Source organism: Varanus komodoensis, unplaced genomic scaffold (assembly GCF_004798865.1).
Source record: "Varanus komodoensis strain SLA01 unplaced genomic scaffold, ASM479886v1 scaffold2, whole genome shotgun sequence".
NCBI lineage: Eukaryota > Metazoa > Chordata > Lepidosauria > Squamata > Varanidae > Varanus > Varanus komodoensis.
Window position 1 is genome coordinate 8,824,988 of NW_025335568.1, and position 12,811 is coordinate 8,837,798.

Below are 12,811 nucleotides of genomic sequence, written 5' to 3' on the forward strand. Positions count from 1 at the left end.
ACGATATATATTTGCATTGACTTTTAATTTGCCAGTGGCCTCATGCGGGCCAGTCAGGGTCAGCCAGCGGGCCGGATGTGGCCCGTGGGCCGTACGATGCCCAGGTCTGCTCTAGACACACGCACTGCACCCTCAGTGTGGTCCCTGACACTCTGGGAGGGGGGCAGCCAATCCCCAAGAGGCCAAGAACAGGTATTGTCCCTAGTGGTGGCTCCAGCGGCTGCAAATCGAAGCTGCTCCCAGCTGCATCACCCCGTCTTTGCTTCTATTTCTAGGTCCACTGGGGCAGGGATCTCCTGGCATTTCAGACCCCTGGGCGCACTTGGGAAGTGGTGGAAACACTGGGGGCACCATCAGAAAAAGGCCTTGTGGGAGGATGCAGCTCGTCCTGGAATGGTTGATGCGGGCCATTCAAATGTGAGTTAAACGGGGAAGGGGGGAAACCATGAGATTAGAGGCTGGACAGAGGGACAGAGAGGCAAAGCAATGAAGGGAGAGGCTGCTGTGATGTGCAGCTTTGCTGCTGCGCTCGGGAGGGAAATCCAGGCTGGATTACCTACTCGGAAGCAGGGCTGTGGAGTTGGTTCATAAAACCTTCAACTCCGGTGCCTCAATTTATGGTACCTCCTGCTCCAACTTCTTTATTTATCAATATAGGAAATAGATACACTAATTATTTATTTCCTATATTGATTGAAAGCACTCAGTCTACAAGGCATTTCATCACCACCGACATGAATCATCAAAATAGGTTAATCGAATTATTGTCTGCGAAATAGGAAATTTTAAAATATTATTTATGTTACAATTTTAATTTATTAGCAGTTGGAATAGGCACATTTTTACCAACAGCAACTCCAGTAGCCCGAGAATTGCTTCTGACTATGACTCCATGACTCCAACTTGACAGCCCTGCTCAGAAGTTCACTGGATGACTTTGGGCACTCAGTCTATCCTACCTCACAGGGTTGTTGTTGTGAGGATAGGACTGAGAGGAGAATTATGTTCCTTGAAAGGAAAAAAGGCAAGAAATACATGCGATATATAAATAAATGATGAGGGACTATAACTCAATGACTAGAGCAAGACTTCACAAGGAAAAGGTTCTAAGTTTAAGTGCCAGCACTTCCGGATTTAAAAAAGGAGCAGGTAGAAGGTGATAGGAAATCGCCTGTGATTCTACAGGTGGGGGAAAAGAACCTTTTTTAATTGGAAGGCAAATAATTCTGAGATGCTCTCAGAAATATTGAAATATTCTGCTGCAAGAAGGGCTGGGCCAAATTCATCTTAAAACTTTAGCTCCTGGAATTTCACATTTTCTAACCTGTTGGAATAGGGGGAAAAGTGGAAGAAAGTCAGGAGATGTCCAAACTGCTGGGGGCGGGCAGAAAGGAGGTAGGGCCAGAAGGAGCAGGTGTTTCCTTCTCAAGAGCCCTGGGGGAAGTCCAGATTTGGCCCCTGGCTGAGGTTCTGCACCCCTGAAGGACAACTGCCAGTCAGAATAGATAATCCTGGGCAGAGTAAACAGCCAGCAGCCATCAGAGATAGAAAGTGAACCTCCTTACTCCAAGGTAGTATAGCTGCAAATAAAACTGGTTGGGGACAAAGAAGAGGGGATGGCACATCCATTATGTGCCACTTGTGAGTTTCCCAGGTGCATCTGAATTGGAGACAGAAGGTCCACAGAACTTTGGTCTAATTCACGCTGTTAGTCCCAGCAACCTGCGCAAGCAGAAACTAGGTAAGCTCACACTGTGAGCTGCAAGAGGATATGGTGGGCATGCCCACAGTCCCTGGGGCTGTTCCCATCATTCCTGGTGAAAGGGACAACCTTTGCAACCTCTGGTCCTGGAAGTTCTTACAATGGAATGAAAGATCAAGACATAACAATGGCATGATTAGGTTTACTCCAAGTAAGGTATTTGCTAAAAGAAAAATGCAAGCATGCAGACAGTCCTCCCCAGTCTGCTGCCCAGATGGGGCTTGTATTTAGAGATGTATAAGAAATTTATTTCGGCTTGTGAGCAGGATTTACCCAGGGTTTGAGGTGTTTTTAACTGAGTGAGCGTACTAAGCATAAACTTGAACATGACCCACATTCTCCATTTCATACTATACTGAGCTATTGGAAGGAAATAAGTGACGAGACAACTCATGCAACTGTCAAATAGTAATAAAAAATGCTCGCCTTCCTCTTCCACCTTCCTCCCTGGCTCCAAAGTTCAAATGAGGAGAAAATACATGATTTCAACAGCTCTGCAAGTAAGGATCTTTGGCCTGCAGACAGATTCGCCAATGATGACAGATTTTAACAAAGGAAAGAGTGTTTGCCATTGTCTGTGTTTATGATATATAGTGTGGGTGTGTGTGTGCGCGCGCGCGCACAGGGAGCTGAAACTATGCAACTCTGCTGGCCCGTCTAACTGCTGGTATTAATTTTTGCAGTGCTTAAAGAGGCAATCTGGTGTAGTGGTTAGCATGGCTGGACAGGGACCCAAGAAATCTGTGCTCTAGTCCCCAGTCAGTCACAAAGCTTCATGCATGACTTTGGGCCAGTCACTGACTCTCACTGTAAACTTCCTTGTAGAGTTGTTTGTCAGGATAAAACAGAGAGGAGGTTTTAGTAAACCATCTTGGCTTCTATATAGGACAGAAAGAAGAATGTAAAGCAAGGCCAGTATGCAACTATTGTGATTCTGTAATGCATTCTTTTTGAGGCTTCTGCAAGGCATCTAAGCAAGCTTGAGGCCTTGTTTTGTTACTGTCAAAGGTCCATGTGTTTGCTGTTGAGAGATATTCAGAATGGGGAGAGAGAGAGAATTGCTCTGAATAGTGTTAGATGGGGCCTGGATCAGATAAATTCAATTCCAGAGAGGTGGGAAAGAGAGGCAGGGAAATGGGAGTGAAGGCATTCCTGTTGACAGCTGAGTAGGGTCAGGGTTTGTAGCTGTCAGACAGGGAGGGCTGCTGGTTGGTGTGTGATGTTGTAAAAAAGGCTAGGTGAAAGCTGAGGAGAAAGTTAATAGCTGTCCTTTCTCTGTGAGATAACCTTGGGTAGTTGGTAAAGATCAGAGGAAAGGAGGAGGTTGGTAAGGCTACGATCTGGCCAGAGGAAGATGATATAAGGAGCTAGTAAAAACCCAAATAAACTCTCCAGACAGTCTGCAGTACAACAGTAGCAGGCTGGCTCTCAGGGAATATTTGAACCCCACAGTGCGTCTAGTTGTAAATGTACTAGGTTAGGACTTGGATCAGAGGTAAAAGAAGCCCTTAGCGGCTTGGGGCAACAGCAGAGTCTCCTGAGTCCTAATCTATTAGGAGTTCCTTAGGCCCAGAAACGGAAGCATTTACTCTAGATAAGGAACCCCACACGAGGCTGCCCAGTAAAGGAGACATTTCCCTATATGTGCTTCTGGTTGTGGTGTGAGGAAATCCTTCACAGAGAAGAAATGGTGCAATCCTATGTTTCCTGATATACTCCCATATAAGACTGTCGCCTCAGGCTGCAGTACAGGCTAAAACCCTATGCACGCTTACGTGAAAGTAAACCCCATTGACCTTAATGGGATTTGCACCCGAGACAGCATGCATCGGACTGCACTGAAAGTTAAGAACCTAGATGTTCCAATCCAAATCTCACCTCTGCCAGGAACACAATAGGACAAATTTAGGTAAGTCACTATCTCTCTCAGACTCACTTCCATCCCATTTCCCTTCTATCGAAAGTCATACTAACCTATTTTACAGGACTGGTGGAAAGACTGCACTGAAGAACGCAAAGCAATGTACAGATCCTCCTCTGCTCCTTTTTTATTCTCACATCAACCCTGTGAGGTAGCTTGGACTGAGAGTCAGTGGCTGGCCCAAAATCACCCAGTGAGCTGTATGAACAAACAGGGACTAGAACCCAAATTTCCTGAGTCCCAGTCCAACATTCTCACCATTACGCCACTTCATTAGAGAATGAAGGAAGGGTTAATACCCATGAAGCCCTAAGCACTTTAGGAAGGAATCTCCAAATGAGTTTTGCAGCACTGCACATCCTGCTTTCTAGTTTTGTTTCTAAAGAGGAGACATTTTTACAGTTCAGGAGAGCCTTTATTAAAGTATTTCCATGTGTCAGTCATGAAACGTAAGTGAGCCAGGACACCAAGCTTCACACTAAATGAAGTTTTAAATCCCCTGTAAAGGAGAACTGAACTGTTTGAGTCTATTGATCTGCGTTAGTCAAACAAGGTGAATCTTCTGCGTGCCACGCATGTATTATTGCAATCTTCCTCCATCCCTTGCCCTGGATAATGCATTCTGCAAGCTTTTATTCTGGTTTTGACAATCACAGGGAGAGCAAGCCATTTTGCCGGGCACTGAAGCCCTATCCCAAACTGCTAGATTCTTCAGTCACTGGGAAGTATCTGAAATTTCAGCAGGCACCGGCCTTTCACTTTCAGGTGTATCTTATGCACCTGGGCTAGAAACCTGTTCAAAAGAAGCAAACAAAAACAAACAAACAAAAGCGGGCAGCTGAGTTTCAAAGACCTTAAATTCTGCCTCTGCTCACAATCACATTCTGCAATACCTTTATGCTTCTGTAGATCTGTAACAGAAGCTTGGGCCATACCTTCTGGACACCTTTACCCTGACCATACAGGCAAGAGCCAATTCTATAGGAATCCTTTACCCTATTTTGCACTGGTCTCCTCTTTGTAAGACTGTAAGCTCCTCAGGGTCAGGGACCTATTTAATTTCCACTCTGTGCCACACGGTTCAAATAACAAGGCTGCAATAAATCAGCCTTTGCCATCCAGGGATCAGCTCAGACCACAGAGCTTGCAAATACAGGCTTTTTGTTTTTTAGTTAATATTTGATTGCTTTGTGCTTGCAACGGGAAGAGGGTGAAAGGGGATCCTAGACCAGGCTGGGACAGACAGGACTGTACTAGAACAGCCATTCCTCCACCAGCCGCTGCCCTGCCCTCTCTGCCCACACCGGATGGATGCAAAGGCTTATGCAGGGCTCTGTCCCGAAGTGTCGCACCAGGGCAACATCCTGGAAATTTTACTGCAATGAACCCCCCACCCCACTGCTTTACACAGGACGCCTGCCAAAGCAGCAGGCCTCTGGAACTTGTTCGCATTCCCCCCACCTGTGCAAGATAATTTAGCCATGCAAAAAGATGCGTCGGGGCTGGCACGGCAAGAGAGAAATTGCTGCCAGCATCGCCCGCTGGGCCAGGGCCCTTGCTGGGAAGGCCCCCCCCCCCCCCCAACATTTCAAATGCAGCTGCTCTGCACCGCTTCTGTCAGCCACCATGACGTAACCAGCAGAGAGCCGGGCTCGACCGCCGGACGTCAACAAGCCCTGACCTAGAACGAAAACCGGACACGGCACCCTCCCCGGGCGCCGGGCAAGCGAAGGCCTTCTCCAAAGGGGTCCCTCGCTGCAGACAGCACGGCGTGGAGAACGCACGGCCTAAATGTGCGGCGTTTGAAGGATTTCAAAACCCGTCTAGAGTGAGGCCCTGCACAAAGCACTCTCCTCAGAACCGGCAAGCTGTCTGCGGCCCCAGAGAAGCAAAAGTGCATGCATTAGGAGGAGTTTTAAAGTGTGCACAGACGTCCAGGCCGTCATTCACGTTTGCCAGTCAGGAGCAAGTTCAAGTAAGCATGCATAGGACGGCAGTCTGGACAGTCCGCCTTGCTTTTTCAGCTTCATACACAGAAGCAAAAACTGTAACGCGCCGTGCACAGGCATGATCTGCAGCGTATTGCACAGCCAATGCATGCCTCGTTTACATGGCAAAACATTCACGCCGCAGCGCTACAAAAGAGCTCGCTAGCACATCGCAGGCGGACTACCAAGCGTCTGTTTGCAAGCGTCTCATGTAAACAGCAACACGAGCAATCTTGTAGTACCACCTCTGTCTTAAAGTGCACACCACATACATCATTTAACAGTGCAGCCTCAACTTAAATCGGGGGGTAGGGATTGTAATAAATCAATAAATGCATACATAAAACAGTCAGAGGCTTTTAATTAATCGAAAACAGACGCCAATAACCCGTGAACCGTTTAAACCAGAGTCATACTTCAACTTGCTTAGTTCGGCTGTGGCCTACGCTATGCAAACGGTTTGCATGTTTCTGTGCACGGTCAAGGGTGCAAATACAGGTCTTTTCTGGAATGACTCCTTATACACGCTGTTTATTAAGAACGGCAGGATGAAGCGTTTGTTTACAAAGGAGTGTTGCTTAGATTCGACTCCCACATATAAAATGCCATTTGATGACAAGAGACCGGCAACAATCGGCAACAAGGCCCAATGCAACAACCACGTAGAAAAGTTCGCAATTTTTTAAAAAACGCAATGACGGTTCCCCCTTGATCGCAAGCAATGCACCCCAAAACCCGAGAAAGCCATATATCGCCAAAGAGACCCACAACAGAGCAAAGCACTGACAAAGAGAGGAGAAAAAGATCCGAGCGCTCACCTCCCCTTCAAAGCTGTAAAAATCACCGTTGCAATTGGCCAGCATTCGGTCCATTAAAACACCATGATTGTGGCTGCAACCGGGGAAGATGCTTGCTTGGTGGCTCTTTGTTAGTTCCCTGCTTTTTCCATGTTAGGCCGGGAAGAAGCGGCGCCCGCGACTGCTGCTCTTGTTGCCGCCGCCTGCGGGCTGGTTCATGTCTCCATGGTGGGTTTGGAGCCCCGACTCGTGTGTTGCGGGCGCAGGGAGGGAAGGAACCGGGCTGCGGGGATCCGTCCCTCTCTTCACGGGGAGACTAAGAGAAAGACCTGGCCCTATTGTTGTGTTGCTGCTGCCCCCGGGGCAGAGAAAAGCGCCTCGCTCGCTTGGGGAAGGGAGGGGAGGAAGCGGGGGGGGGCGAGGCAAAGCAAAAAGCAAAAGAACAAAAAGAAAAAAAGGAGGGGAGGGGAGGGGGCGGAAAACAAAAACAAGACACAGGAGTGGAGCGGAGAGCAAGCCGCTTCCCGGGGGGAGCAGGGGAGGGAAAGAAGCGCCGGCAGCGCGCGGCCGAGCCTCCTCCCCCGGCTCGGCGTTGCTCCTCCTCTCCGCCTGCGTGCGAAGGAGACCGTGCCGTGGCGGCGGGAGGAGAGGCGAGGAGGAGGAGGAGGAGGAAGGGCTCAGCTCCGCGAGGCTCGCCTGCTCGGCCGCGCGCGCAGCCCTGCGGAGGGAGGGGGCGCCGAAGCGGCTGCGGGCACCCTCTGCGCACCCCAGGCAGGCATCTGGGACCGGCTGAATTTGCTCTCCTTCTGCCTTTGGCCCTCCCATCGCGGAAAGGGTAGAAGGATGCGGAAGAAGCGGAGTCTGGCCTTGCGGGGTGCAACCCCGTGGAGGGTGCACGTTTGAAGGAACCCCGGGCAACCCAGGAGCGCGGCTGGGGAATGCTGAGGATGTTGGCTGCGGAAAACAGCCATGGGATCGCGCCCTTGGTGGCTTGGATGGCTGCCTGACGTTTCCGCGCACTGCTGGCGCGTCTGGCTTTGGGGTACTCCCGACTTTCAGGGACTTCTCTGGAAAGGCAGTTACGAAACCTGAGAAGTAATGCAAAAACAGTGCTGAAGTGGAGGAGTTGGTGCCCCTTCCCGTAGAACTCTTCGGGCTTTTCTAGAGTAGGGCAGGGTCGCCAGACGTTTTGGTCGACCTCTCCTGCTTTCTCGCTCCGTTGGCTATGCAGGCTGGTACTGAAGGGCCAAAACGCGGGACAAGCAATTTGCCCACCCATGTTTCCGAGTAAGGCCCACTGAACATAGTGGGTTTTCTGCATAAACATGGGCTTTTTTAAAAATACTGCATTGCATTTATATCTCACACCCCTTTCCTCTTGTGTGGAACTTAAAACCAGAGTTCCCTGGTCCCCAAGCCAAGCCAACCCGCGTATCACACCGCTGTTCAACCGAAGTATGGCACTGGGCCAGCTTTCGGAAGGGCAGTCCTGGACATGCTACTGGAGAAAGCAAGACCCACCAGATGGATTTAAGATTACTTCCTAGTACACACATGGGATCAAATTGCACAAATGGCTTGTGACATGAATAAAAGTGCAGCTTTTTGCTTGTTGCGAGCTCAACCTACTTTTCCCCCTGGTGCAGCCTAACCTTAAACAGGTTTACTTGGTATAAAATTGCACTGATTTATTTATGATCCAGTGTTATGTAAGGGTGCGATTCCCTGTGTGCTTACCTGGGAAAAAACCCCATGGACAGTCTGGGATTTGCTTTGAGAAAATAATTGTACAGGCTCTGGCTGCCTGCTTGCACTACTCTGTTTTCTTGGAATTAAGTAAGTGGGTTTATAAGTAAGTGTACACAAGCCTGAAGCTTTTCAGCTGAGGTACTTTGCAACTTCGCTGAGGAGTAATGTTTCTTGAATCAGACATTGTTCCAAGCCAATGTTCATGGGATTGCAGAATTAGTGCTTATAGCTCCAAGCCACTTTGCTGGGCACTTTGCATTCCTTTCATAAGCAGTTTCACAGATAAGAATTTTTGCAAAGCATAACACTTGGGAATACTTAGATTCTAGTCTTTGCCACAGTTTCATAGGAGATGATATGGGAAAGGATCGGCAGCGTGCAATGCAGAGATGTGGGTGAGAGAGAAAAAGTACAGCTGGATTTTCATATCTGGAAATCCATGGACCTTGGTATATGCTCATGTATCATTCACCAACTTCTGGAATTGCTTCCCTTTTCTCTTGTCTTTTTCAGTGCAAGCTAAATCACAGACTGTTAGCGGCTGAAGCCTTTCTTGCAGTAGTAATATGTGACAGGCTAAGCTTCATTGGCTTACTTTCTGTGCCAGGCCACCCTTAACAGCAGACTTGTTTGAAATAAGTGCGTCATCGTGTACTTAATGTTGTCATTGTGCATCTTGCTGTCTGGAGAATTGGATCTGTGCAAGGATACAGCTGTGCATCATGTAGATGCCCCCCGCCCTGCCGCTCCCAGAAGAGTGGTGCGTGTGTTTCTTTGAAATTAGTGGCACAGAAGATGTTGTGTTATAAAGAGGCGGAGAGGTTTGAGGACTGAGGCTGCAATATTTCTTCCCCTTCCATGTGAATAAATAAATATATGCATGGAAGAGAGAAAGATTGCCATTATGTCTAGATTATGAAGAATTATTAAGATTATTAAGATTACTATAGTACATATAATATGCATTATATATTATAGTATTTATGATATCATCCAATCATATAATTATACGATTATTATATTGTTAAGATGATTAATTATTGTCTATTAAGAACTTCAACAGAAGCCTTCTTATTTATTCCTCTGTTCCATTTATCTACCACCCAGTAACTGAAGTTCTCTTGATGGGTCACAGAAGTTAAAACCATAAAATACAAACTATGTGTGAAAACATAATATAAAACTCTTAAAAGATAAAAGCTGCAGTACAAAACCAGCAGCAATATGAAGATCAGAAGATTCAGTAACATGTTTACGAGGCAACAACAATCAAAGGACTGCAGTGGCTGGGAGGATATTAAGGTCTTACGCGGGTGCTGTAAAGACCACAATGTGGGTACCAGACAAGACTCTCTGGGGAGGGCATTCAACAACCAGGATGCCACAACTGAAAAGGCCCTCAGCTTAGTATTCATGCATCCTTCGTACTTTGAGGGAACTCCTGGAGTGAGCTTCTGAGGATGCTACTGGGGACTTGTGTGCCCTATATTTACACTTGATTTGAAAAAGGAAAGGAGGCATTTTTGGTGCTCCTGCCTAGCCTTGGAACACCATGCTTAAAGATTCTCTTCCTTGCCTGTTTTCCTCCTGAGCAGATTATTCAAACCACTTCATATGCATGATTACAATCCTGTAAGGTAGGTCAGTATCATCCATTCTCACACTGCAGATGGGGAGCAAAATCTGAGAGATTTGAGCAAAGATTTGCCAGATTACACAATGGGTACTCCGCTACACCAGCTCTTTGGCTGTATTTTAAAACATTCAAGGGCAATGGCAGACATGTAAGAAAGCAATGTTACGTTCAGTACACATAATGAACTGCTACACTGCTGCTTTAGTACCAAAAGCAATAGATACCACACATCTCTGACACAACAGAATAGAATGCACATTGCAAAGGGTTGTATACATTATAAAACCAATAAGCAAGATGATATTTATTTGCTTATTTAATTTCTATAACACATAACAGTCAAAGCTCTCTGGGTGGTTCACAACAGCACATGCACAATTAGAATGTATTAAATCATCATACAAGTAAACAAAAAAATTAAAACCAAATTTAAAACCTATTTTTTCTGCAATCCTATTAAACCCTGTTGAAAAACTAGCAGGCCCCAGTAACTAATTAAATGCCCTGCAGTAGAGAACAGTATTTACCTGGTGCCAAAAAGATAGTAAAGTTGACATCAGGTTGGCCTTATTGGAGAACTTGTTCCCTAATTGGGAGCCATCACTGAAAAGGCCCTTCTTGTTGCCTCCATCTAAGTCTCTCTCGGAAGTGTCAATAAGAGGAAGTCCTCAAAACTTGATCATAGTGCCCAGGTAGATATATTTTAATACATGGACTCAAAAGACTAGGGAAAATGAAATAGCGTCATCTATACATTGCAAAATGCTACAGAAATGAGAAGTATAATTTCATAATAAGGCATTCCAAAGCAGATGTGAAAATGGCCACCCTAAGATCTTTGTTCGTACGACGATGCTGGTTCACTATTTTGTGAAGTGCTTGTTGGCTCCAGTAAGGGCATTGTCTGACCTGTTACTTTCACATACTTACGGATCCATCGATAAAAACATTCCTTGGCCTGGTGTGTAGAAATTTTCAACACTGATATTGGCAGGTACCAGGCAATGTTGACCTCTGAGGACCATAGGAAGCTGCGGTATACCAAGCCAGGCCATCACACCATCTCGCTGACCCTCTCTAGGATTTCAGGTGGGATTCCTCCGGTGCACGATCTCAGGATTGGACTTTCTGCACGCCAACCACGTGTGCTGCCTCTGCAGACCCTCTGTTAAATGGATCCCCCCGCCCCGTCTAATGTTTGAGTGGGCTCTATCCATGTGATGGGAAAAGTGATGCACACCTTTTTACTGTTCCACAAAACCGTACAGTGTGCATTGTTGCACAGGGACTCTTTGTTCGTTCAGACCTCGGTGGAAGGATCAGAGGTAGGGAGCGGTCGCCGTGTGCTGTGACATGTTTCAGCCCTTCCTCTCCCTTCCAGCTCTAAGTTCAGGGGAGAACATTGTGCGCATGCGTTCCTGGGAGGCAGATGATGCTGTCAAAAGAGGCAGGGATGAGAAGTTGGGCTAGGGGGTGGGGGAGAGAAGAAAATGACACAGCTGCCGAGCTGCCAGAATTATGCCCTGCAGCATAATGTTGAATTTATTCGATGCAGTCACATGACATGTTTTGGAGGGCCAGTTGGAATGTTGCTTCTATTCATATTTATAATGTTACAGATATGATTCTGATTGAATTGTGGGGGCCCTTTTTAACATGCTGCTGTGAGAGTTTGTAGGTGTTTGCTCTCATCATGTTCTGTTTGGCCATTAATGGAGGCCGCTTTCCCATAGAGAGGCAGCCTAAAAATGAAAGGCGGCTGATATGTATGGAGACTTCATGAAATGGTGGCGGTTGCTTGGTGGGCCGCATCTTTTGTGCAGCTGTGATGTTCCGGAAGAATTGGGAGCATCTGGAAATGTTCTCGATGATTTTTCCAGCTTTTAACATCTAAAGAGCCTGCTGAGTTCTGTCTTGTTTCATACCATGTCCAAGTTTTGATTGCTCCAGACAGCATTGTAAAAACAATCACATATACCAGTAAGAAAATGTGTTTGAGGGCTGATCCATTCATAGCCACAGTGGTACCATCTCCACACAGTATGGAGAAAGTAGCAAGCTTGAAGCAACCCCACACTCCATCGTAAGGTTTGTGGAAATACAAAAAATCTTCAGGAAAAACGAGACTAAAAGGGAGTGGGAGGCTTAGCCATCCTCGGATCAGGGCTGAGCACCCTCTATGGGTGCAGAATGCTTTTTGAGGGGAAGAACAGAAAAGCAGGACATGAGAGTGAAATGGAGTACCCCATTAAAGGAGCCTTGACCTGGAGTGCTGCATACTGCAACATTTCATTGCAGATCTCACTGATAGCCTTAATGGCAACCACAAACACAGAGAGCTGGTGTGGCATTGTGGTTAGGGTGTTGGACTGGGACATGGGAGAACCAGGTTCTAGTCCTCACTCAGCTATGAAGCTCCCTGGATGACTTTGTCACTGGCTGTCAGCCAACACTTCAGTGTTGTTGTGAGGATAAAATGGAGAAGAGGAGGAAGATTATGTAAGCTGCTTTGGGATCCTTGCAGGAAAAAGGTGGGATTTAAATATAATAAATAAAGTGATTAATGGTAAAGGAATTTTATTCAAATATGTGACATCAGACGATTTCTGGTTGGGGATGGTAGGAATTGTAGTTGAGCACATCTGGAGCAACCGGGTTGGGGAAAGCTAGTCTAAACAAACAAAACACGGCAGGCACACCTGTGTTGAAATCTGCCAGTGTTTGTTCCACGGGTTGTTTCTTCTAGAGATGCTTCGCATGGGAGCCAGTGTGGCATGATGGTTAGGGTGTTGGACTTGGACTTGGAATCAGGAGATTCGGGTTCTAGTCCCCACTCAACCATGAAAGTCACTGGATGATTTTGGGCAAGTCATAGACTCTCAGCCTAGCCTACCTTACAAGGCTGTTGTGAGGACAAAATGGAAAGAAGAAGAACCTTGTAAGCCACTTCGGCATCTT

At 46.8% G+C, this 12,811-nt stretch overlaps 1 protein-coding gene across 2 annotated transcripts in view; it reads right to left on the bottom strand.

Moving 5' to 3' along the window:
* Positions 1–6,932, bottom strand: part of CCNI (cyclin I) — a 51,862-nt gene extending 44,930 nt beyond the window's left edge. Inside the window, exon 1 of one of the 2 annotated variants that reach the window (XM_044429466.1) lies at positions 6,490–6,932. In XM_044429466.1, the coding sequence (XP_044285401.1) occupies positions 6,490–6,543 (54 nt within the window). In that variant the 5' untranslated portion in view covers positions 6,544–6,932. The remainder of the gene's footprint in view (positions 1–6,489) is intronic. The other variant, XM_044429464.1, reaches the window with a different exon arrangement.
* Positions 6,933–12,811: the final 5,879 nt, after the last annotated feature.